This window comes from Heptranchias perlo, chromosome 34 (genome assembly GCF_035084215.1).
Source record: "Heptranchias perlo isolate sHepPer1 chromosome 34, sHepPer1.hap1, whole genome shotgun sequence".
Classification (NCBI taxonomy): domain Eukaryota; kingdom Metazoa; phylum Chordata; class Chondrichthyes; order Hexanchiformes; family Hexanchidae; genus Heptranchias; species Heptranchias perlo.
Genome location: NC_090358.1, coordinates 6,860,614 through 6,884,245, shown reverse-complemented (window position 1 = coordinate 6,884,245; position 23,632 = coordinate 6,860,614). Strand labels below are relative to the sequence as shown.

General features: G+C 43.0%; 1 protein-coding gene across 1 annotated transcript in view; it reads right to left on the bottom strand.

Annotated features, from left to right (window-relative positions):
• Positions 1-7,935: 7,935 nt before the first annotated feature.
• LOC137301746 (membrane progestin receptor gamma-B-like) overlaps positions 7,936-23,632 on the bottom strand; it is a 72,852-nt gene continuing 57,155 nt past the window's right edge. Inside the window, exon 8 of the mRNA XM_067971364.1 lies at positions 7,936-22,764. Within this exon, the coding sequence (XP_067827465.1) occupies positions 22,499-22,764 (266 nt within the window). The 3' untranslated portion in view covers positions 7,936-22,498. The remainder of the gene's footprint in view (positions 22,765-23,632) is intronic.

Genomic DNA, 23,632 nt, shown 5'->3' with positions numbered 1-23,632 from the left:
TTCCCCTTAAATGCATCTATGCTATTCACCTCAACTACTCCTTGTGATAGCGAGTTCCACATTCTAACCACTCTCTGGGTAAAGAAGTTTCTCCTGAATTCCCTATTGGATTTATTAGTGACTATCTTATATTTATGGCCCCTTGTTTTGGACTCCCCCACAAGTGGAAAGACCTTCGCTAAGTCTACCCTATCAAACCCTTTCATAATCTTAAAGACCTCTATCAGGTCACTCCTCAGCCTTCTCCCCAGCTTGCTTAATCTTTCCTGATAGGTATAACCTCTCAGTTATGGTACCATCCCTGTAAATTTACTGGCTACAACTGTTTGCAACAACCGTGTGCTCTCGAAGGGCTCACGATGTTGGCAGTAGGATTGACTCACAACTTGTTCTGACATGTTTGCTGCAGACGGATGATATTACAGACAGCGTATTATTATGTGCTCTACACTCAGCATATCCTGGGCTGATGCGGAGAATACTATCAGATCTCGCCCTGTGTGTGTGTGTGTGTGTGTGTGTGTGTGTTGGGGTTATTTTTTGATGTACATTTCCCCAGAACAATGAACAGCATGAAAGGAAAGTAGAAAATGAGTGCAGTTGGAAAGCTGGAAGGGATATTGCATTGGGTAATGTCTTACTTATCTGTAGCATGTGAGTAGCTTTCAGTCCAGCTGTTTGGAGAGACCGCCACATTAATTTTAAAAATAGCACTGTGGTTTGGTAGCCAGAGGACAAGGAATCCTTTTCCTTACATCTGTTCTGCTTTCAGAGTAACTGAGGCAGCCTGCTCGCTTGTCTGAGAACGTTTCTGCCAGAAGCTCTGTTTTTATATCACTCCACATCTCCTAAGCATGTTATCTGAGACATCTTCGCAGTAAAAAAAAACAGGGCTGTTTCACCTGCCCCTAAAACATTCTCTTATCTACAGGATTTCCTGTATTTTACAAGGGAAAACAGGGAGTTGGGCATGTGGGGGGAGAAACAACTACAAATCATGAAATGGTCCAGCACAGAAACAGGCCATTTGGCCCATCGAGTCTGTGCTGGTATTTTTGTCCACATGAGCCAACCAGTCTAATCCCACTTTCCTGCTCGCTCTCCATACTCTTTAATATTCCACTTTTTATTAAGCCACTATCCCAATTCCCTCTTAAAAGAATTTATTGACTCTGCTTCAGTGATGGTTTGTGGGAGAGAATTCTGCTTTCTGACCACCATTTGTTCAAAGAGATTTTCTTCTAATCTCCCCTATAATTTTTTTTTGCGATTATCTTAAATTAGTGCCCACTCATTATTATCTCCCAGCCCGTGGACACAATCTACCTCCACTCAACTAATCACAACACTTCATAATCTTGGAGGTCTATTAGACCCCCCCCACCATTAACCTTCTCAGCTCGAGTGAAAAAAGCTCGATCTTCTCAAGTCTCTCTTTGTAACTGTAACCTCTCATTCCTGGTGACATCCTAGGGAATCAATGCTGCACCTTTTCCATTGCTTTTATATCCTTCCTGTAATGAGATATCCAAAACTGCACGCAATACTCCAACTACGCTCTAACTAAGGCTTTGTACAAGTTGAACGTTACCTGATTGTTCTTGTAATCCATGACCCTTAGATACCTTCTCACCACCTTCTCACGGGCAATTAGGGATGGGCAATAAATGCTGGTCTCACCAGCGACGCCCACATCCCATGAACAAATTTTTAAAAATAGAAAACCAAAGATTTCATTTGCCATTTACATAACCTCATTTACTTGTGCTGTGACCCTTAATAGCCTGTGTATCTGCACATCAAGACCCACCTGCTCCTGCATTCCATTTAAAATCTTAATATTTAATCAACCAGGTTTTGGGTTCCTGTTGTGTTCTGCTCTAATCTGAACTCACTGTCTCCCATTTCTTGAATCCAAAAGGGTGATGCAAGACGTGTTCACCACTAAAATGACATCATGGGTTGATTTTATGTCTGGAATGTAATAACAGCAACAAACTATTTCTTTGCCACGAATCAGCAAAATATCACAGTAATTTCATATTCTGTGCATTGTATTAAATGTACAGAGCAATAGGACCAGGGATATGATTGAAGGACTTGAATTATTATTATTTATTTGCGAATGCATAAGTGGTATAATAAAAATTGGGGGAAAAAAATCAAAACACAAACTATAAAAATAGGGAGTTAAATTCCAAGTAAAAAATGTCAAATATACCCAGGGCCCTAGGTAGGCATCGTATATACTTTAGCCATTCAGTGTTGTAATACAAGTCGTCCGTTCAAAACTCAAAAGGACATCCCCCCCATCGCCTGTAGGTTACCGTTGGTTTTAATAGCTTCTGCCCCTGCCTCAGCTCATCTGCTGCTGAAACCCTCATCCATGCTTTTGTTACTTCTAGACTTGATTATTCCAATACTCTCCTGGCCGGCCTCTCATCTTCCAACCTCCATAAACTTGAGCTCTTTCAAGACTCTGCCGCCCGTATCCTAACTCACACCAAGTCCCGTTCACCCATCACCCCCTGTGCTCGCTGACCTACATTGGCTCCCAGTCCAGGAACGCCTAGATTTTAAAATTCTCATTCTTGTTCTCAAACCCCTCCATCGCCTTGCCCTTCTCTATCTCTGTAACCTCCTCCAGCCCTACAACCCTCCAAAATCTTTGCGTTGCTCCAATTCTGGCCTCTTGCGCATCCCCGATTTTCATCGCTCCACTATTGGCGGCTGTGCCTTCAGCTGCTTAGGCCCTAAGCTCTGGAATTCCCTCTCTCTACCTCTCTCTCCTCCTTAAAGACGCTCCTTAAAACCTACCTCTTTGACCAAGCTTTTGGTCACCTGTCCTAATATGTCCTTATGTGGCTTGGTGTCAAATTTTGTTTGAAAATCGCTCCTGTGAAGTGCTTTGGGACGTTTTACTATGTTAAAGGCGCTATATAAATGCAAGTTGTTGTTGAGATCACACTCAATTTTGGTGGACAGAAATCCCACTTGGCCAATTCCTCAAGAGGCTACAATAGAAAAAAAGAAAGCTGTCACTACTTCAGGATGGCTCACTTTACATCCAATTAAATACTTCTGAAGTGTAGTCACTGTTGTAATCTAGGAAACACAGCAGCCAAATTGCGCACAGCAAGATCCCATTAGATCATCTGCTTTAGTCATGTTGGTTGAGGGATAAATATTAGCCAGGACACAGTGCAGAATTCCTCTGCTCTTGTTTGAAATAATGCCATGGGATCTTTTGACCTCCACTTGAGAGGGCAGACAAGGCCTCGGCCTTTCATCTGAAAGACGGCACCTCCGACAGTGCAGCACTACCTCAGTACTGACCTTCTGACAGTGCAGCACTCCCTCACTACTGCAACGAAGTGTCAGCCTAGATTTTGTGCTCAAGTCTCTTGAGTGGGACCTGAACCCATGACCTTCTGACTCAGAGTTCTACCAACTGAACCATAGGTGACACCTAAATGAAGACTCAAGAACCACAGTAACATCCCAAGAAAAGCCTTCTTATGCTCTGGGTGCGTTGATTCACGCACTACAGGGGCTGCCAGTGCCTGTGGAACTGTACTCCAGCATGAGTTAGCACCTCCAGGAGAAGTGGGGAGAGAATGAGAAAGAAACAAGTCTGTGCATGAAGAACTATAAGAAGTTTAACACACAGCTGAAGTTCCGAAACTCAGAATTCAATTTTGATTAATTCCTCCCACACAAGACTTTCTCTTGATTGCTGTTAATGTGTGACATTTTGTTGGCTGATTTCCATTAACACATTTTGAACTTAGGACCAAGGCGCAGAGAGCACTAGGACTGGAAATATGTCACAACTTTTTAACCAGTCTTGCTCCCCTCATTACTTACGTAATGCGTTATTACCGGGGAGTTCTCCTCAGTGTCCTCGCCAATATTTATCCCTCAACCAACATCACTAAAAAAAGCTTATCTGGTCATTATCACATTGCTGTTTGTGGGACCTTGCTGTGCCCAAATTGGCTGACAAGTTTCCAACAATGTGTTACACTTCAAAAAGTACTTAAATGGCTGAAAAGCGCTTTGGGACATCCTGAGGTCGTGAAAGGCGCCATATAAATGCAGGCCTTTCTTTCTTGAACGTATACTGTTTTCAGTAATCTCCACACCAGAAGAAAATATGCTCCTCACCTGGTGCAGCCAGTGTGTAATCGAACTGTTCAGACCATAAGGAACCAAGTTAGATTTACGCATGGGGCCTGAATTTTGCTGGAAGCATGCGCCATAGTAATGACACATTGATGGCGTGTGCCATTATTGAAATGTAAACGTCCCAGGAAGTAACGGAGTAAGTGAGTTATGCCATTAGTTGTCCTGCGCCATGATTTGCTGGGACATTTGCGTTGCTGCGTCGATACCTTGGACTAAGCCAATAAAAGGTCGTTCTGGTCACTCAGCCCTCCATTGCAGCCAATGGCGATCATCAACTTCCTGGATTTCCACCCCTTTTTCGCCGTACCCCCTTGGACTGAAAAGTAATGGTGCAGGTGACTTGGCAGTGTCGTGATTTCTGGCCCTCACAGATCTTTCCACCTGGGAGGCCAACAAAGGGACAATTAGCTGTGCAGCCTCACCCCTGCAGTCTGGAAATTGTTGTCAGATTCTTTTTTTTTCTAATTCTCTGTTTTCACATAAAATTACATAGAATGTACAGCACAAAAAGTCGGTGTTTATGCTCCACACGAGCCTCCTCCTTCCTCACTTCATTTCACACTATCAGCATATCTTTCTATTCCTTTCTCCCTCATGTTCTGATCTAGCTTCCCCTTCAATGCATCTATGCTATTCGCCTCAACTTGTGGGAGCGAGTTCCACATTCTAACCACTCTCTGGGTAAAGAAGTTTCTGCTGAATTCCCTATTGGATTTATTAGTGACTATCTTATATTTATGGCCCCCAGTTCTTGTCTCCCCTGCAAATGGAAACACCTTCTCTACGTCTATCTTATCAAACCCTTTCGTAATCTTAAAGCCCTCTATCAGGTCACCCCTCAGTCTTTTTTCTGGAGAAAAGAGCCCCAGCCTGCTCAATCTTTCCTGATAAGTGTAACCTCTCAGTTCAGGTATCATCCCAATAAATCTTTTTTGCACTTTCTCCAGTGTCTCTATATCATTTATAATATGGAGACCAGAACTATTTACAGTTCTCCAAGTGTGGTCTAACCCAGGTTCTATACAACGTTCAATTCTATCCCTCTAGAAATGACCCCTAGTGCTTGGTTTGCTTTTTTATGGCTGTATTTAGTGATTTTTGTATCTGTATCCCCAGATCCCTCTGCTCCTCTATCCCATTTAGACTCATTATCCAAGCAGTATGTGGCTCCCTTTATTCTTCCTACCAAAATGTAATACCCCACACTTATCTATATTGAAATTCATTTGCCAATTACACAAGTTCATTAATGTCTTCCTGTATTTTATCGCAGTCCTCTTCGGTATTAACGATCCCCTCCAACTTGGTGTTGTCCGTAAATTGTACTTCCGTCCTCTTTTCTTACCCGTTTTGCGATCCGGTGTCCTGCTACTGCCCGAAGGCAACTAGTTTTAGGACCCTCATCTCTTTCACAACTCTTATCTTTCGCCACTCTGCCGTCCATGACTTATTCAGCAGTTTTTTTTCTAATCAGTGTTTTTACAAGAGGAGGAGAGAAAACTGGAAATATAAAGTAATAAACCTTTTAACTAACTCAGGTGTAAGGGCAATAATGCATGTTGGCATTGCCCTGTAATACACTCTGACCAATGTGCTATTTTATATGTATTAAGAGGATGCATGACAGGGTATGATGCTTATCTGATGGCTCGACCTGACTGAATAGCATGTAAGAGACAAGAAATGCTACAGAATTCCTCAAAGGTCTCACCAAAGGTTAGTTATTGCAATCAATATGTTTATATCATCAAAAAAACTGAGTGTGCATTTGAGTGTCCCTTTGTACTGAATTGATTGGTCCATGATCTAAGTGTTCATTTGTAGCAAGCCAGTTGGTCCATTGGAACCATGTGGCATTGGTCGTAGCTACTCTTTACTGATTAGTTGCTGTTAAAGCATGGACTTACCAGGGAGCAATCAGATCTCTGAATTATTCCACTCATTATACTTTCACACCAGAACCAAACGTTTATGTCACTAATTTGAAATAATAAAACCATTTCAAGTTATAACGAAAGTTTAGCCTCTAAGTTGAAATAACTTGTTACCATTTAAAATTTAAATCGTAGCAAATTTTTTAACCAAGTTGAAAGCCCAAGCTGGTCAAATCCCTAGGCCCCTGGATAATCCTGGGAGTGAATTTGTGAGCAGTTCGAGACAGAAGTGTCAGCTCCTGAGGCTACTCGGTTCCATTTAAGAAAATATTTTGTGTAAGAAGAATGACAAGTATTATTTATATGGAAACGATGTGATAAGATTTTAATGTAGAGAGCTAGCCCTCATGTTCATTGTTTTGCCTCCCACCATCTGTCGAACACTGATAATTCTGTTTTATTTTCAGATTATATTAAACACATTAGCACTGAAGAGTGTGAAGAAAATGTGCCCTTGGCTGCCAATTAATTGTATGAAAATATGTTGCCATTTCTTTTTAATGTCCACATCACTTGAGATGCCTTTTCTTAGTAAAGTTATCAGGAGACACTGGGTTGCCCCAGTGTCATCAAACAAAAGTACCCCCCCCACACCTTTTAGAGGGGCACAACTAATAAAGAACTTAAGCAAAAACAAAGGAAACTTATGAACTTAATTAATATTATTTGCCCGTGTCCACCACAACCTCCAGTCCCTGCGGTGCCGACCGGAGGGAGTCAAGCATTCGGGCAGACACCACGTGTTCCCTCTCCAGGGCCAACCGGGCACGGACAAAGTCGGGTAAGAGAGACAAGCGGCCAGAGCGACCAACCCCACGGGCCGCATCCGGCCTGGACCCGTGGATGGCCACCTTGGCCAGGCCCAGGAACAGACCCACGTGGAGGTCCTCCAACTTACCTCCCTAACCCCTCAACCCCCCCCCACACACTCCCTAACCCCTCAACCCCCCCACTCTGCACCAGGTGGCCAAAGATCAGGACCATGGGACTCAAGTGGAGCCAGGAGTTGAGGAGCAGACCCTGCAACCTCAATACAATATGTGTGTGTTTTTTTAGCCATGGTAACCTGTTGCTATGGTAGTCACAGCAACCTGTTACAATGTTAGTCACTGTAGCAACAAAACCATGTCATGAACATATGAATGGCTAGTCACATATTCTGGACTACCATTCTCTACAGATACCAGACCCATGTAATCCAGACGGGGTCTGGGATATCAAGGAGCTCGGTGATGTGGCACAGTTGGAGCAGAACAGCTGAAAATACCAGTAACGCTTTCACCCGTGATGCATAATTAAGTTGATTGCAGCCGATAAAGCAGATATCAAATATCAGGCAGTGAGGCATCCCTTCCTTTTCCACCACAAAAGACGTTATCTTTTCATATTTAAATAACTTTATTTACTTTCCCACAAACACTGTACATTTGGTGTTAGTTGTGAACCATGTAACAAAAATAGAAAATCTTACACAAACAAGTTACTGTCTCAAATTTAGAATTCTCATCGTTTAAAGGACATTTGAGCAGCCAAGGGAATCACAACAAGGTTGCAATTTTAGTGCAGTTATCTGATTACAGTAACTTGATTACAGCTCTATGCAAGAACAGAAACAGTTCTAACAACACAATGCACATTCCCATGTAAATCCTAAACTAGGTATTTCAGACGTGTCAAAAATACACTATAGCTAGACTGAAGTAGCTTTAAATCAAGTAGTGGCCGATTAAAAGGTAAGGCTGAAATACAGAGGTTACTTTCCCTACTTCTCTCCGTTATTTGCAAGCCAAAGACTGCACTTACCACAAAACAGTTTTGCACCCACACTAAATTTGTAATCTGAATCCAAAGACAAGGTCTGATCTGACTTTGAACTAAAGTGACACAAGACTCCCCAGTGGAGGGAATCTCAATCTGCTCCACCATGATTCTGGAATTACACGACAAATTCTTGGTGTTGGCGCAAAGCAAAAAACTGCTTCACACCAATGGTACAGCTGCTGCTCACTGCATCCTCTGTGACCCATGGTATTATATCAGAGTATGCGAGAGCTCACAGTACTATTTAAACTGATTTATTTATTTTCCAATTCACTTTGTGCTCATCGAGGTCTGGGCTGTTGGCGTTGCGCGATGGAAGACTTTCCATTTTGGATACATGGCGCCATTGCGTCAAGCAATCCCAAGTCATGTAACGCCCCGGGGAAAGATGTAAAGTAAAGCCCCTTTTCACTCTTCCCCAATCTCAGCAGGACACACCAAGCTGCACCGATGCGACATGTTTTCCATTCACAACATCAGTGGTCCCACGGCCTCTGAGTGAGATTGCCAAGGCCTCTCTGAGTGAGATTGCCAAGGCCTGTCGATTTAGGGGGCGGTTTTTTGTGATTTTGCCCCCATGCTCTCCAGGAACTGCAACAAATGGAGATATTTGTCGTATCTCACAGCTGACCATGATACATTCTCTTTGCTCCACACCATAAAGGTGTGATTTTTCGAAATAAAAGCACGGAGATATCAAAGTTATCTGCAACGCGGGGTAAATAATTTTTGTGCGTACGTTTTCAGATTATGTTGATTTAGAATTTATTACAAGTCAACAACTGCGAAAACATAAAAGTAAGTATGAACATTAAAATTTTTACAAATTCAGATTGAAAAAAAAGACATGATTCTTATTCTGAACTAAGGCATGGCTTTAAATTTGGACTGTGCATTTGGGGCTAAATTCTCAGAGACTGGAGTCACCTGTGGGGCCTGTGACGGTTTATCAGAAAATCACAGGTGCACTGCCATGGATTCTCGCAATTTTTAGCCCATAGTGTTTTTTTTTTGCCCAAATTGATTACATTGTCAGCCAATATACAATCTATTAATATATTAAAAATCTTACATCTCCACACACTTGTGTGTGCAACTATCAGCTTGGCTCAGTGGGTAACACTCTTGCCTGAGTGGGTAAGTCGTTGGTTCCAGAGACCTGAGCACCGCTACTTCAGTGCAGTACTGCCGGAGGTGCCGTCTTTCCGATGAGACGTTAAACCAAAGAGCAGGGGAGTTCTCCCCAGTGTCCTGGTAAATGTTTATCCCCTCATCCAACACCACCAAAACAGATTAACTAATATTGCTGTAAAGTGCTTTGGAGCATCCTGAAATATATAAATGCAAGGTTGTTTTTCCTTTTGTTTCCTGACAACTTGTTCCATTACAAATTCCTACACCTACATTTATAATGGAAACTGCCTATGTAAACTTGTCACACTTTAAGTACCACCCTCCTCCCACCGGGAGCACTGTAGCACCACCAGTAGCAGAAGGGTGTAATTACAGAGTGAAAAGTTTACATGCACACGGGATTTGCCTTCCCACTACATTACATGCGTTTGTAATGCATACTTATAGAAGAACATGGTTTGATTAATGTTATCAGAAAAAGGCAAATTAATTGAATTGGGCATGTGCTGAGAGGGGATGGGATGTTGAAAGTGGTGTTGGAAGGGCAGATGGAAGGAAAAAGACCAAGAGGAAAGAAAAGAAGGAAACTACTGGACGACCTGAAGAATGGGAGAATCATGTGGAGAGACGCAAAAGACAGAGTTGTCTGGAGAAGGGAGAATTCGGCCAGAATCTGCCTTAGGCCAACTGATGATGATGATGACTTACTAAACAACCCCCTTAAAAGGGAAAAGTGAATTTGTCTGAATGCCCATATAATCTGAAATATAATACAGGAGGGTATCTGTACACTTACTGCCGTCCTTCATTTGCCCATCTTCATTATATTTTAAAACTGCCCAAGGTCAGCATGGGACCAAAAATGTTGTGCAGAATCCCCTCTTCAGTGACACGAGAGCATAAGAAAAATTAATCGATGAGAAAGTGCCACTTGGTCCATCGAAACTTGCTCCACCCAGCTCTCCCAGCTCAACATTTAATAGATGCTCTGATCACCCCTAAAGCCTGTGTTTCTCTTGCCTCAACTGGTGGATGATTCCAGTCAGTTATCACCCGTTGTGTGAAGAAGCTCCTTCTGGTATCTGGGCCGTGGTTTGGGACTGGTGGAGCAGGAACTTCACATTGTCGCTCAAAAGGGATTCAACATAAACCATTTCCCCTGACTGTCTCTGGTCAGTAGTTCATAAAGCATAAAACACAAGAACAAGCAGCAACTGAGACTATTAGCCAGTGGCTGTATAGTTGGCACTCTTTTATAACATTAAATATTAGGGAGCATTTTACCTGTATATGTTTTCCCCTTTTAAAGGGTCAGTCACAAGCAAAGCAGGTTTGAGTTATAACCAAAAGTGCTACAGTTAACAGCGGCTTATAGTCATTGCATAGCCTAGAAATTGTGCTGCGTTGTCAGGCAATGTATTTGTACGATATTACTTTGTCCACCATTTTAATTATATAGAATTTACAGCACAGAAACAGGCCATTCAGCCCAACTGGTCTATGCTGGTGTTTATGCTCCACACGAGCCTCCTCCCTCCCCACTTCATCTAACCCTGTCAACATATCCTTCTATTCCTTTCTCCCTCATGTGTTTATCTAGCTTCCCCTTAAATGCATCTATGCTATTCACCTCAACTACTCCACATGGTAGCGAGTTCCACATCCTAAAAGGGTAAAGAAGTTTCCCCTGAATTCCCTATTGGATTTATTGGTGACTATCTTATATTTATGGCCCCTAGTTTTGGAGGCATAAAATAAATGCATTGAGCACCATAAGGTAATATCACGCTGCATATTTTCTAAGCTTATTTTATGTAACAACTGAAAATGTAGTAAAAAATTCATCTGCTTATTTTAAATTGTTGAACAGACATGTTCCAAGTAAATTACAAGGGAGTGTGTCCCTTCACAGTGCTAGTGCTTATAACCTGGATTTAAAAAAACCTTGAAAACAGCAGGAGAATACCAGCAACCTGTTTTACAACAAGCAGAAAAACTATTTCTGGACTTAGGCTTGTGTTCTGTATAAGTTTGGAGCACGTACAAAGAACTGTTCTTCAGTGTTACTGCGACTAAAAGTGCTACAATACCCAGATGGGTAGTCTCAGAGTGTGATGTGCAGCCAGTAGCTCTGGGTTATGTTGCTAGCTCTGTATCAAAGCCTCCACAGCGTGAGCAGAGCTTTGCGTCAGTGTGGCAGCTTGTCTCAGTTAGTAGTAGGGTTGCCAACCCTCCAGGATTGTCCTGGGGCCTCCAGGAATTAAAGATTAATCTCCTGGACACTGCTATGAGCAACTCAGGAGAAAAATCATAGGGGCATTAAAAAAGTGTGTTTTCTTTTTCATTCTCTTTGAACATTTTCTACATTATCGTTGGGGTAACAGTTCTGTTTCTGTTTGTTCAGCAGGGTAAAGGTTAATTGACTAAAAGCAAAGTTTCTAGACTCATGTAAATCTGGGATGTCTGCAGGCACTTCTCCGAATATTACTGAACTGAGGAAGCACTCAGGATATTTTTAATCCATATTCTGTATTTCTAATGGAAAAAAAATAATGGTTAATTTAGAAACCATCAATACCCGTTGGTAAATCAGTCACAGTGCTCATGATTAGTCAATAGTGCTTAAGCCACAATTACATTTAAACACCTCTTGTAGTTGTATCCTATCATTTCCACAAGACAGCAGCATGCGCTTTATAAAAGACAACATTGTGCAGCTCTAAGATATATTAAGCACTGCAACGTACTTTTTAGTTTTGTTTTAAAAGCAATTGTGTTTTTCTTTTACTACTTTTGTGTAGATTTTGTGCTCACACGAGGTGGGTGATGTCAGTGCTGGGGAATGGAACACTTTCCATTTAAGGCACCCAAGGGGTGGAAAATTGTTTCAGGCGCTAGCACAAAACGTTAGCGCTATCGTATCTGCCGCCCGTTGTACGTCCCACTCACTACAGAGTTCCATTTCAGGCGGGGCATATAAAGGGCGGTCAACGCGACACCGCATGTTTTGCGCTGCTGCCCAAAGACGAATTTCTACCCCTTAGTGTCAGTATCAGGCAGTCCCAGGTCAGGTATAGTGTTGGTGTAAAGGCTACACTGCCTCAGTCCCAAAATCAGAAAAGCACCAGTGTGACGTTTCTTCCCCCCCTTCCTCACAGTCACCTGATGGTTGACGAGCAGCGACCAGACGCCTCTCCGAGTCAGGTTGCCAATTTAGTGCTAAATTAGGAGCAACTTGCTCCATAGTATCTGGATTGAGACTGCCCAAACTCAGTTCATGTAGGATCCTTACAGTCAGATTTACCTTGTATCAGTCTGAACTGGATTTGAACCCAGGTCTAAGAAATTAAAGTCCAGCACCTAAGCACCTCTTAATAACCACACATTCTTTTCTTAGTTTAGAAGCAATTAGATATGATTTTACAATCACTATTCACGCATAAATATAATCGTTCAATGATCTGTTGAACCCTCATAAAGACTTAATTCTTAAAACAGAACTTTGGGAGGAGCTTGTATCTAATTTTCAATATAATTAATCATTGCATCAAAATATATATTTTTTTTATTCGTTCATGGGATGCGGCCGTCGCTGGCAAGGCCAGCATTTATTGCCCATCCCTAATTGCCCTTGAGAAGGTGGTGGTGAGCCGCCTTCTTGAACCGCTGCAGTCCATGTGGTGAAGGTTCTCCCATAGTGCTGTTAGGAAGGGAGTTCTAGGATTTTGACCCAGTGACGATGAAGGAACGGCAATATATTTCCAAGTCGGGATGGTGTGTGACTTGGAGGGCAATGTGCAGGTGGTGTTGTCCCCATGTGCCTGCTGCCCTTGTCCTAATAGGTGGTAGAGGTCGCGGGTTTGGGAGGTGCTGTTGAAGAAGCCTTGGCGAGTTGCTGCAGTACAGATGGTACACACTGCAGCCACAGTGCACCGGTGGTGAAGGGAGTGAATGTTTAGGGTGGTGGATGGGGTGCCAATCAAGCGGGCTGCTTTGTCCTGTCTGGTGTCAAGTTTCTTGAGTGTTGTTGGAGCTGCACTCATCCAGGGAAGTGGAGAGTATTCCATCACCCTCCTGACTTGTGCCTTGTAGGTGGTGGAAAGGCTTTGGGGAGTCAGGAGGTCAGTTACTCACCGCAGAATACCCAGCCTCTGACTTGTTTTGGAAGGCAGTATTTATATGGCTGGTCCAGTTAAGTTTCTGGTCAATGATGACCCCCAGGATGTTGATGGTGGGGGATTCGGTGATGGTAATGCCGTTGAATATAAAGGGGAGGTGGTTAGATTCTCTCTTGTTGGAGATGGTCATTGCCTGGCACTTGTCTGGCGCGAATGTTACTTACCACTTATCAGCCCAAGCCTGGATGTTGTCCAGGTCTTGCTGCATGTGGGCATGGACTGCTTCGTTATCTGATGATGTATGGTAACATAGTGGTTATATTACTGGACTAGTAATCCAGAGGCCTAGACTAATAATCCGGAGTTTATGAGTTCAAATCCTACTACGGCAGCTGGGGAATTAAATAAAAATCTGGAATTAAAAAAACTAGCACTAGTAATAGTGGCCATGAAACTACCGGATTGTTGTAAAACTCATCTGGTTCACAAATGCCCATTTAGAGAAGAAAACCTGCTGTCCTTACCCAGTCTGGCCTATATGTGACTCCAGACCCACAGCAATGTGGTTGATTCTTAATTGCCCTCTGAAATTACTTAGCAAGCCACTCAGTTGTACAATCTCGCTTTAAAAAAGTCATAAGAAGAATAAAACTGGACGGACCCTAGGCACCAGACACGACAAAGGCAAACCAAGCCCAGTCGACCCTGCAAAGTCCTCCTCACTAACCTCTGGGGCCTTGTGCCAAAATTGGGAGACCTGTCCCACAGACTAGTCAAGCAACTGCCTGACATAGCCATCCTCACAGAATCATACCTTTCAGCCAACATCCCAGACTCTTCCATTACCATCCCTGGGTATGTCCTGTCCCACCGGCAGGACAGACCGACCAGAGGTGGCGGTACAGTGACATACAGTCAGGAGGGAGCGGCCCTGGGAGTCCTCAACATTGACTCCGGACCCCATGAAATCTCATGGCATCAGGTCAAACATGGGCAAGGAAACCTCCTACTGATCACCACCTACCGCCCTCCCTCAGCTGAGCACCACTTGGAGGAAACAATGAGGGTAGCAAGGGCATAGAATGTACTCTGGGTGGGGGACTTCAATGTTCATCACCAAGAGTGTCTCGGTAGCACCACTACTGACCGAGCTGGCCGAGTCCTGAAGGACAGAGCTGCCAGACTGGGCCTGTGAGCAGGTGGTGAGCGAACCAACACGAGGTAAAAACCTACTTGACCTCATCCTCACCAATCTACCTGTCGCAGATGCATCTGTCCATGACAGTATTGGTAGGAGTGACCACTACATAGTCCTCGTGGAGATGAAGTGCTGTCTCGGCACTGAGGACACCATCCAATGTGTTGTGTGGCACTATCACTGTGCTAAATGGGATAGATTCAGAACAGATCTAGCAGCTCAAAACTGGGCATCCATGAGGCACTGTGGGCCATCAGCAGCAGCAGAATTGTAATCCAGCACAATCTGTAACCTCATGGCCCGGCATATTCCTCACTCTACCATTACCAACAAGCAAGAGGATCAACCCTGGTTCAATGAGAAGTGTAGAAGAGCATGCCAGGAGCAGCACCAGGCTTACCTCAAAATGAGGTGCCAACCTGGTGAAGGTACAACTCAGGACTACATGCATGCTAAACAGCGGAAACAGCATGCTATAGACAGAGCTAAGTGATTCCACAACCAACGGATCAGATCAAAGCTCTGCAGTCCTGCCACATCCAGTCATGAATGGTGGTGGACAATTAAACAACTAACAGGAGGAGGAGGAGGATCTGTAAACATCCCCATCCTCAATGATGGCGGAGTCCAGAACGTGAGTGCAAAAGACAAGGCTGAAGCATTTGCAACCATCTTCAGCCAGATATTGTCACTTAAATAATTGGCTGCTCCAAATTTAATATGTAATCAAACATAACATTCTATAAAGTTAAGGTACTATCCCTAGTTATTTTGAGGCTCTTCTCCCACCTGTAATTAAATCTGCATTAATATTTCCATTAGAGTAGTTGGGTTAGAGTAGTTAAGCTAGTTAAATGCTGGTCTATTTAATGAATAATTGGTTCACCATTCATAACCAAGGCACTGGAATATCCTCTGTACAATTACAGATTCTGCTTAAAAGCAACAACAAATTATTGGAACGAAATTCTAAGACTGTGTTTTCACAAATAACGTTTCAAACTCTTCTGAGATTTTTTAGCAGAAACTGTGGTTTTGTCAGGAATTGTAATCAGTTGGGGTTCCCATTTCCTCCACACGCGAACACGATTATAATGACTGTGCGGGACACACCGATTCGGTATTTGCATTCAGAGTTAAGGGCCAATTTGCTGAATGCACGCATCCTCCTGGCACAGAGAGAGTCCCAAGCACTGGGGGTGCACATCAGGAAATTACGGGCTGTTCCTCACAGCTCTCTGTCCATTCAAATTATTTAAAAAATAAATCTTGTTATTTACATCCTAAAATACCATTTGCATCCCAGACTTGAAGTAGCACCTTGGTAGGGAGACTTTGGGTTTGGTACATCTGCATCAAGATTCCCAGATGGCTTTCAGATACAATTTGAAAATTGGATTGAAATTTGCTATCACGGGTCCCCTTATCACCATCCCATAATATTACAATAACATGAACAGATGTGACTATCAGCAGTAATTATTCACATCATAAATATATTCACAATGTGCTTTCTTACATACGAGTTTTATGACTGAGAGATACATTTGTGCAGCAGTAAAGTCTGCCCAAAGCATATCTTATGTCCAGTTTTAGCTTTTGCCCCATGTACTGGTCATTAAAAGCTGGACATTGCCGAAAAGATCAGACAAAAATGTGCAGAAGATTGCTAAAAGAATACATTGGTGATACTTTTCAAATAATCTTAACTCCTTATCCTAATCATCAACAAATTGTTGAAATCAAGATTCATCACACCGTTTCCTAATCCGACTTTATTCTTTCCCGTGGCCTCATCCGTCGAACTCCTTACCTCCCTCAATCTACCCTTCCTCCGACAATTTACAGGCTTTTGAAATCCTATGTTTGGCGTTGCCTATTCAATACTTCCTGATTTATCCCATCTTCTTTCCTACTCTTTTCGACCTTGGTGATGTCCTGCGCTGTGGGGGCTTGGCCCGTCTCTCTGGGTCTCTGCCCATCTCAATTTCCAAGCTTCGCTCCCAGATGCCAGGATGAGCGAGAGAAATGCTCTGGGCAATTTCATCTCAATGTCTCGGAGGGACCACACCTGGTTTCCACTCATTGGCATGTTACATTTGATGGTCTGCCATCAATACATAGTTCAGTCAGCACGTCCGCCGGACAATGTGCAACATGAAACAACAGTCTCCATAAGAATATTTATTTGAGTAAATGATTAACGGGACCTGAAGAAATACTCCCCGAGAAGTCTTATTCTGCCAACTCATCAACCTCAGCACCTATCGTTCTGCCTCCCACCATGTTGCGATTAAGTTTCATTACATTCCTATTCTGATTCATCCCCTACTCATTCTTTCCCAGGGTCTCAAAACCGTGAAACTCCTTAACGTTCTCAAGTCTCCTCTTCCTTCTATAATCTACACAAATCCAATCTTACTGTCAACTGCCCTTTTGATTTTGATTTACCTTCTCTTTACAACCGTGGTGATGTCCTGCACTGTGGGCCTTCACCCAGGTTTCTCAATTAAAACAAATCCAGAACCTGTGTTACAGCAATAAGAATATTGTACCAAGCCACAGGACATAGTAAGCAAATACCATAGGTTAATGGCAGTGTTTAACAAGATCCATATGCAGATGAATGTGTCAGAGTTGCCCAGTTTGAAGGATGAAGAATCTCACTGAGTCATTTCCCTGCTTATGGGTTTCGGAAGGTAAAGACAATGTGCCCATTTCACTATTGTCTCGACAGCAGCCGAGAGGGATTCAGAACATCTCTCGTTTGTCACCTTTTTGTTTACGTGGATTAAGAGAACAGGAAGGCATGGTGATGTCGACAGGGTTGGTGTCTACAGTCAAGTCCCAGGGACAAGGGGAGGGAAAAGTTAGGGTTGAGGGAAGAGAGAGGCGGATCGGTTGCTGGGTGCAAAAAACACTCCTGGCTTAAGGTACATCCGTACCCTCCATCTTCACATAAATTGGGGTAGTGGGAACCCCTACCCCAAAGAGCCCACAGTCATGACAGAAAACATGGTTTAAACTTCAGAAACAGGCCAAACACATCAAGGTTACTTACAATTACATAGAAATTACAACATAGAAACAATACATTCTGTCCAAACCAGCTCATGTTGGGTGTTTATCCACCACACAAGCAGTAATCCTAACCCCATGTGCCTGTTCTGTTCCCATATCCCTTTATTCCCATTGCCTTCAACTTCCTATTCTTAAGTGTTGGCACCATCTCTGCTTCAATCAGTAGTGCATTTCACAACTCTGTGTAAAGAAGTTCCTCCTGCTCTCTGTCCTAAATCTCTTACATTGAATCTTATATCTATGTCACCTCAATCATTGGAAACAGTCTGTTTCCATCTACTCTGCCACCATCCCATCAAATGATCAATGTCTGCAAAATCGCGACGTGACTTTAAGTAACACGTAGCTACTGATGCCAAAACCATCCAGGAATCCCTTTCAAAACTGTACTAGGACTGACATTCCCTGTAACTATATTAACTAGAAAATCAATCATTGATGGATGGAAGCTTTGATCTTTAGCGACTGGACTTAACATTAAGGAATAGAAAATACAAACTTCAGAGCTTTTTTAAAAAAAAAGATATGTGGCCCGTCTCACATCCACACAAGACTGGCACCGATGTTGAGCCAATTTAACTTACACTAACATCCTCCAAATCGAGGGGCTTTGAAAAAGTTGGCATCCTTTGCACACCATTCGTCTCACTTTGAAATCTCTGACCTTTATCTTTAATAATATATTTAATTTCCCACTAGGACTGCTCACTGATTTGAGTTTGGAGCCGGGGACAGTCTAGTTTTCTGGTTAGTTCTAAAGTTCTAAAATATAAAGTGGACACCAGTGGGGTAGAGTTTTGCTGTGTGATATTAGCATCTGAAAGCTTAACATGTTTATGTCAGGTTCCTTTGTTTGTTATTTTAACAGAAGCACTAACCCATTCAAAATAAATGGATTAGGTTCTCTGTTAAAATAGTGGGCAGCAGGTGAGATGTCTGTATACTCTCACAATTCGAAGTCCAATTTTCCACTTTGCCCTCGTGTTGATTAAGGTTACTAAATTACTGTTTCCTACATTACAACAGTGACTACACTTCAAAAGTACTTAATTGGCTGTAAAGCACTTTGGGACGTCCTGTGGTCATGAAAGGCGCTATATAAATGCAAGTTCTTTCTTTCCTAACTAATTCTTTCCCATCAAAACATTTGGGAAGATTTTGGCTATTTCTGTTGGATTTTTTTCTCCTTATGTTGTTTGATGCTGTTTCTACAATTGCTCAAAGAGTTTCACACCATTACAGTCACTGGACTGAAAAAAGACTTAATTCATTGAGTTTTCTAATTCCAATTTCTCCCCACTGCCATTCCAGAAGGCACCATCTCTGCTTGCCGGGGTACGGTTCCGCAGATGTTGCTCTCCAGTACCTCACCCACGTGGCCATTCTTCATGAACCAGCCTAGACAAACCTGTGACAGGGAGTTTCAAGTAGTCACACATTGGGGTAGATCTTGACTTTGTGCAATAGTGTAAAATGGGTGAGAGTGAATCGGCAGCCGGTTTCACATCTCTCCCAATTATTATTTCAATTGACTTCAATGGGGAGAGATGTTAAACGGATAGCTGATTCGCTATCGCCCGTTTTACACGATCGCACAAAAGTCAAAATCTACCCCAGGAGTTCTCTATCTTAGCGAGAGAAGGAAAATGGCATCAAATGGAGGCCAGGATGAAATCACTGAATTTCTTTCGCTAATTTTATACTTTTGACACTTTGAAGTGTGTCAAAATGTGACTATGCACACTAGATACTAGGCTTACTGCAGAATCAGGGAACCTAAATCCCTATTTTCACTCATTTTAGTGAAAAACTGCATGTGAATAAAAAGATGCAACAACCAGCTCTACTTCTTCACTGAAATTAGCAGAGACAGGAAACTAGGCTCCTGGCTAACAGCGCCCAAACTAATTTCATACCTAGAAATTACGGTAAGGAAACAGGCCATTCGGCCCAACCTGTCCGCGTTGGTTGTTTCTCCTCCACATGAGCAGTAGCCCTAATCCCATACGTCCGCCTTGTTCCCATATCACTTTTCCTTCAGTTATCGATCTAACCTATACTTAAATGTTGACACGATCCCTGTTCCAATCACCAACTCTGGCAGAGCATTCTGCAGCGATGAGAGCACAATCCCTCTGGCACCACACAAGTGTGAGTCCCACCTCCTCACTGCTAAGTTCCACCCTCTTCCTTTTCTGGGACGCGCACCTGGACAAGACTGTCAACCACAGGTGCCAATGGTGACCTGTGCATCAGCAGTTCCCCATTGAAGTTTGTTTTGTGACAACCTGCAGTGATAATAGAGCCCTTACAGCCAGCAGAGAAATAAGACTTTAATCCCGTCAGTCTGGTCTAGATTTGAACCCAGGATCTCAGAGGTATATGGGCACTGCACTAACCCATTGTGCCCGTCCCCTCCAAATTAACCCCTCAGGTTCTTCATACGAAAGTACAGTCAGATACGAGGCTCAAATCTTAGCAAAGTGCTCCAGATTTTTGTTATTTTAGTATCACACACAGGGGAACCTCATACACACATGGTACCCATTTCATAGACTCTTACAGCACAGAACGAGGCCATTCAGCCCATTGTGCCTGTGCCGGCTCTTTGAAAGAGCTCTCCAATTAGTCCCACTTCCCTGCTCTTTCCCCAAAGCCCTGCAGATTTTTCCTTTTCAAGTATTTATCCAATTCCCCTTTGAAAGTTATTATTGAATCTGCTTCCATCACCCTCTCAGGTAGTGCATTCCAGATCATAACACCTCGCTGTGTACAAATAAATTCTCCTCATCTCCTCCCTGGTTCTCTTGCTAATTATCTTAAATCTGTGTCCCTCCTGCACTCCTGTTATCGACCCTTTTGTCAATGGAAACATTTCTCCCCATCTATCAAAACCCTTCATAATTTTGAGCACCTCTATTAATTCCCCTCCGCAAACTTCTCTGCTCTAAGGAGAGCAATCCCAGCTTCTTCAGTCTCTCCACATAACTGAAGTTCCTCATCCCTGCTACCATTCTAGTAAATCTCCTCTGCACCCTCTCTAAGATCTTGACATCCTTCCTAAAATGTGATGCCCATTTGGCGATGCACATCATATCTGAAGCTTGAACTTCGACCTGTGACGTTCAGGAAAGAGATGCTAATTTGCTGAAGTCAATGTATTTCAATCTAAGATCATGATATATAAATATAAAAAAGGTATTCTTAGAAAAAAAAACTGGGTACATTTTGACAGGTGGGAGGGGAGCTGTCCTCCGGTGACTGTTCTTAGAAAAATCATAATGCTCTTCTTTTAGAACCCCCTTTTTTTTCATTTCCCCTGATGTGACAAATATAGGAAATACTTACAATGTAACTAACACAGTGCAGCTAGCAATCAGAGGAAATCTCCTCCCATGGTTTTCAAAGAAGTTACGAACCAAACAAGCAGCTTTTCTGTGACTTTAAAATTTAAAAATCTGCTTGCAGGCAAGATCGGGTCATTCCAAGGAGGGCGACAAGGACTTCAACCAACTTCGAGAAGCCACATTTAGACATTAATGTACAGGGTTAGATGCAGAGTAGAATTTTTGAATTTGATTTTAAAATTCTCATCCTTGTTTTCAAATCCCTCCATGGCCTCACCCCTCCCTATCCCTGTAACCTCCTCCAGCCCTACAGCCCTCCGAGATCTCTGCGCTCCTCCAATACTGGCCTCTTGCGCATCCCCGATTTCCTTCGCTCCACCATTGGCGGCCTAAACTCTGGAATTCCCTCTCTAAACCTCTCTGCCTCTCTCTCCTTTAAGACGCTCCTTAAAACCTCTCTCTTTGACCAAGCTTTTGGTCACGTGTCCTAATATCTCCTTATGTGGCACGGTGTCAAATTATGTCTGAATACGCTCCTGTGAAGCGCCTTGGAACGTTTTTACTACATTAAGGATGCTATATAAAAGCAAGTTGTTGTTGTTGTAAAGCTCCCATTGCTCTGCCTTAATAGTGCATTTACTGTGGGTTACAGACCCGCGTCTGGTTACACTGACAATATAGATGACAACATATCTTCACAATTAGATTTAATTTTACAATTTAGTGATTGAGTGAAAACAGAAGATGCTACATCAGAGATATTCTGTGTATTTAAGAGCGTGATTTTACAATAAATCTCTGACTGTCAGCACCCTTCCTACAGATAAATATCTAAGACACTGTCACCTGAAATTTCCATGGGGGTTCTTCCTATCTCCTGCTGCAAGTTCAGGGGAAGATCGGTGGAAATCCCAGAGAAACGGCATCTCCGGGTTTCTGCCGAAGTTACGGTGGGAAAGTGGGAACCCCAGCGGAAATTTTACCTCAGTGATTGGTTGCAGTGCCTGACCTACAGCCTCAGGCAGGGACAATACTGAGACTACTGCAGCTTCCCTGAAGGATGGACCATTTTCTCAGGATTACAGCCCTAGATTGGTATGACATAGGTCAACAGAGATGACAGCTTCTTCTTACATCTAAGTTAATAATTAGCCCTTAACCACCCCAATGACAAGAACACTCACTGCTTCATGTACTTTAAAACATCTCTATTCCTCCTCCCCAAACTCTCAAACCCAGGCCACTCAGAACATAGCACAATCAAATCTGCTCCAAGGGAAAGGCACAGTGCTATTTTCCACTCAAAAGCTGGGTGGGAGTGAGAGAGCTTTTACCTCCTTTAATTGGAGGAAGTGCATACCTGAGTACCAGAGGTGAAACACAAGCAACTACAGCTGAAATGGCCTTCAACTTGCCCCAAGGGCAGTTTTATAATCACGTTAAATAAAAACCCGCACGGTGTAATCTAAATATTTACAGCACCAGGCACAAGCATATTAAAAGATTACCATACACCCATTAAAGGCACAGCCTATCATTTGGAAGACGCATTTGTTTTCAAAAAGGAATGTACTTCATTTTTCCGCATGTCACGGTATCTGATTGAAGTGGTACTCCAAGTGCTTAAACCCCTTCAGTAATCTCGGCCTCTTCAGCCGGCTCAAGGTGAGGTGCGTCCTAATCGATCTTGAACTTCTCATTCAAGGGTTCATATTTCAGTTCAGGTAACTTTGGTGTCCAGTACAGAGCCAGAGAGAACAGTGCTATGATGAGGAGGTTCAACATAAGGGCAAAGCCAACTGCACCAATGGTGTCCATGAAAGAGGGTAATGGTGCGTGAAGTGTGAGCCAAGTGTGGCGCAATGACATGTCCATGATTATGGCTTCCATCTGGAAATGTGTGCCTATGATTGCACAGATGTGAAACAGCTGGTGGCTATGACCTGAAACATAAGAACATATAAGAACATAAGAAATAGGAGCAGGAGTAGGCCATATGGCCCCTCGAGCCTGCTCCGCCAATCAATAAGATCATGGCTGATCTTTGACCTCAACTCTACTTTCCCGCCTGGTTCCCATATCCCTTGATTTCCCCTAGAGTCCAAAAATCTATCGATCTCAGCCTTGAACATATTCAACAACATATTCAAGGAATACATTTGGAAAGGACGTTGTCACAAAGCATGCAAACATTATAGAAAAGACCCGAAGACACATTAAAACAATCTTATCCATGAAAGGAAGATGCAAGTATTGGGTTTGTGCTCTTAATTTCTCACACGCCGAGTTCTCTACCTCAGGGGGAAGAGGGAAAATGACATCAAATGGAGACCAGCCAATTCCCACTTGTGAAGGAACATAGGAACGGGAGTAGGCCATTCAGCCCCTCGAGCCCGCTCCGCCATTTGATAAGATCTAACTCCATATATCTGCCTTTGGCCCATATCCCTTAATACCTTTGGTTGGCTAAAAGCTATCAATCTCAGATTTAAAATTAGCAATTGAGCTAGTATCAATTGCCGTTTGCGGAAGAGAGTTCCAAACTTCTACCACCCTTTGTGTGTAGAAATGTTTTCCAATCTCACTCCTGAAAGGTCTGGCTCTAATTTTTAGACTGTGCCCCCTACTCCTAGAATCCCCAACCAGCGGAAATAGTTTCTCTCTATCCACCCTATCGGTTCCCCTTAATATCTTATAAACTTCGATCAGATCACCCCTTAACCTTCTAAACTCTAGAGAAAGAAAATGACCTCTCAGTGACCAATTACAGACAGGTGGAGGGATTGCTATGGTCAATGTGGTCCAAACACA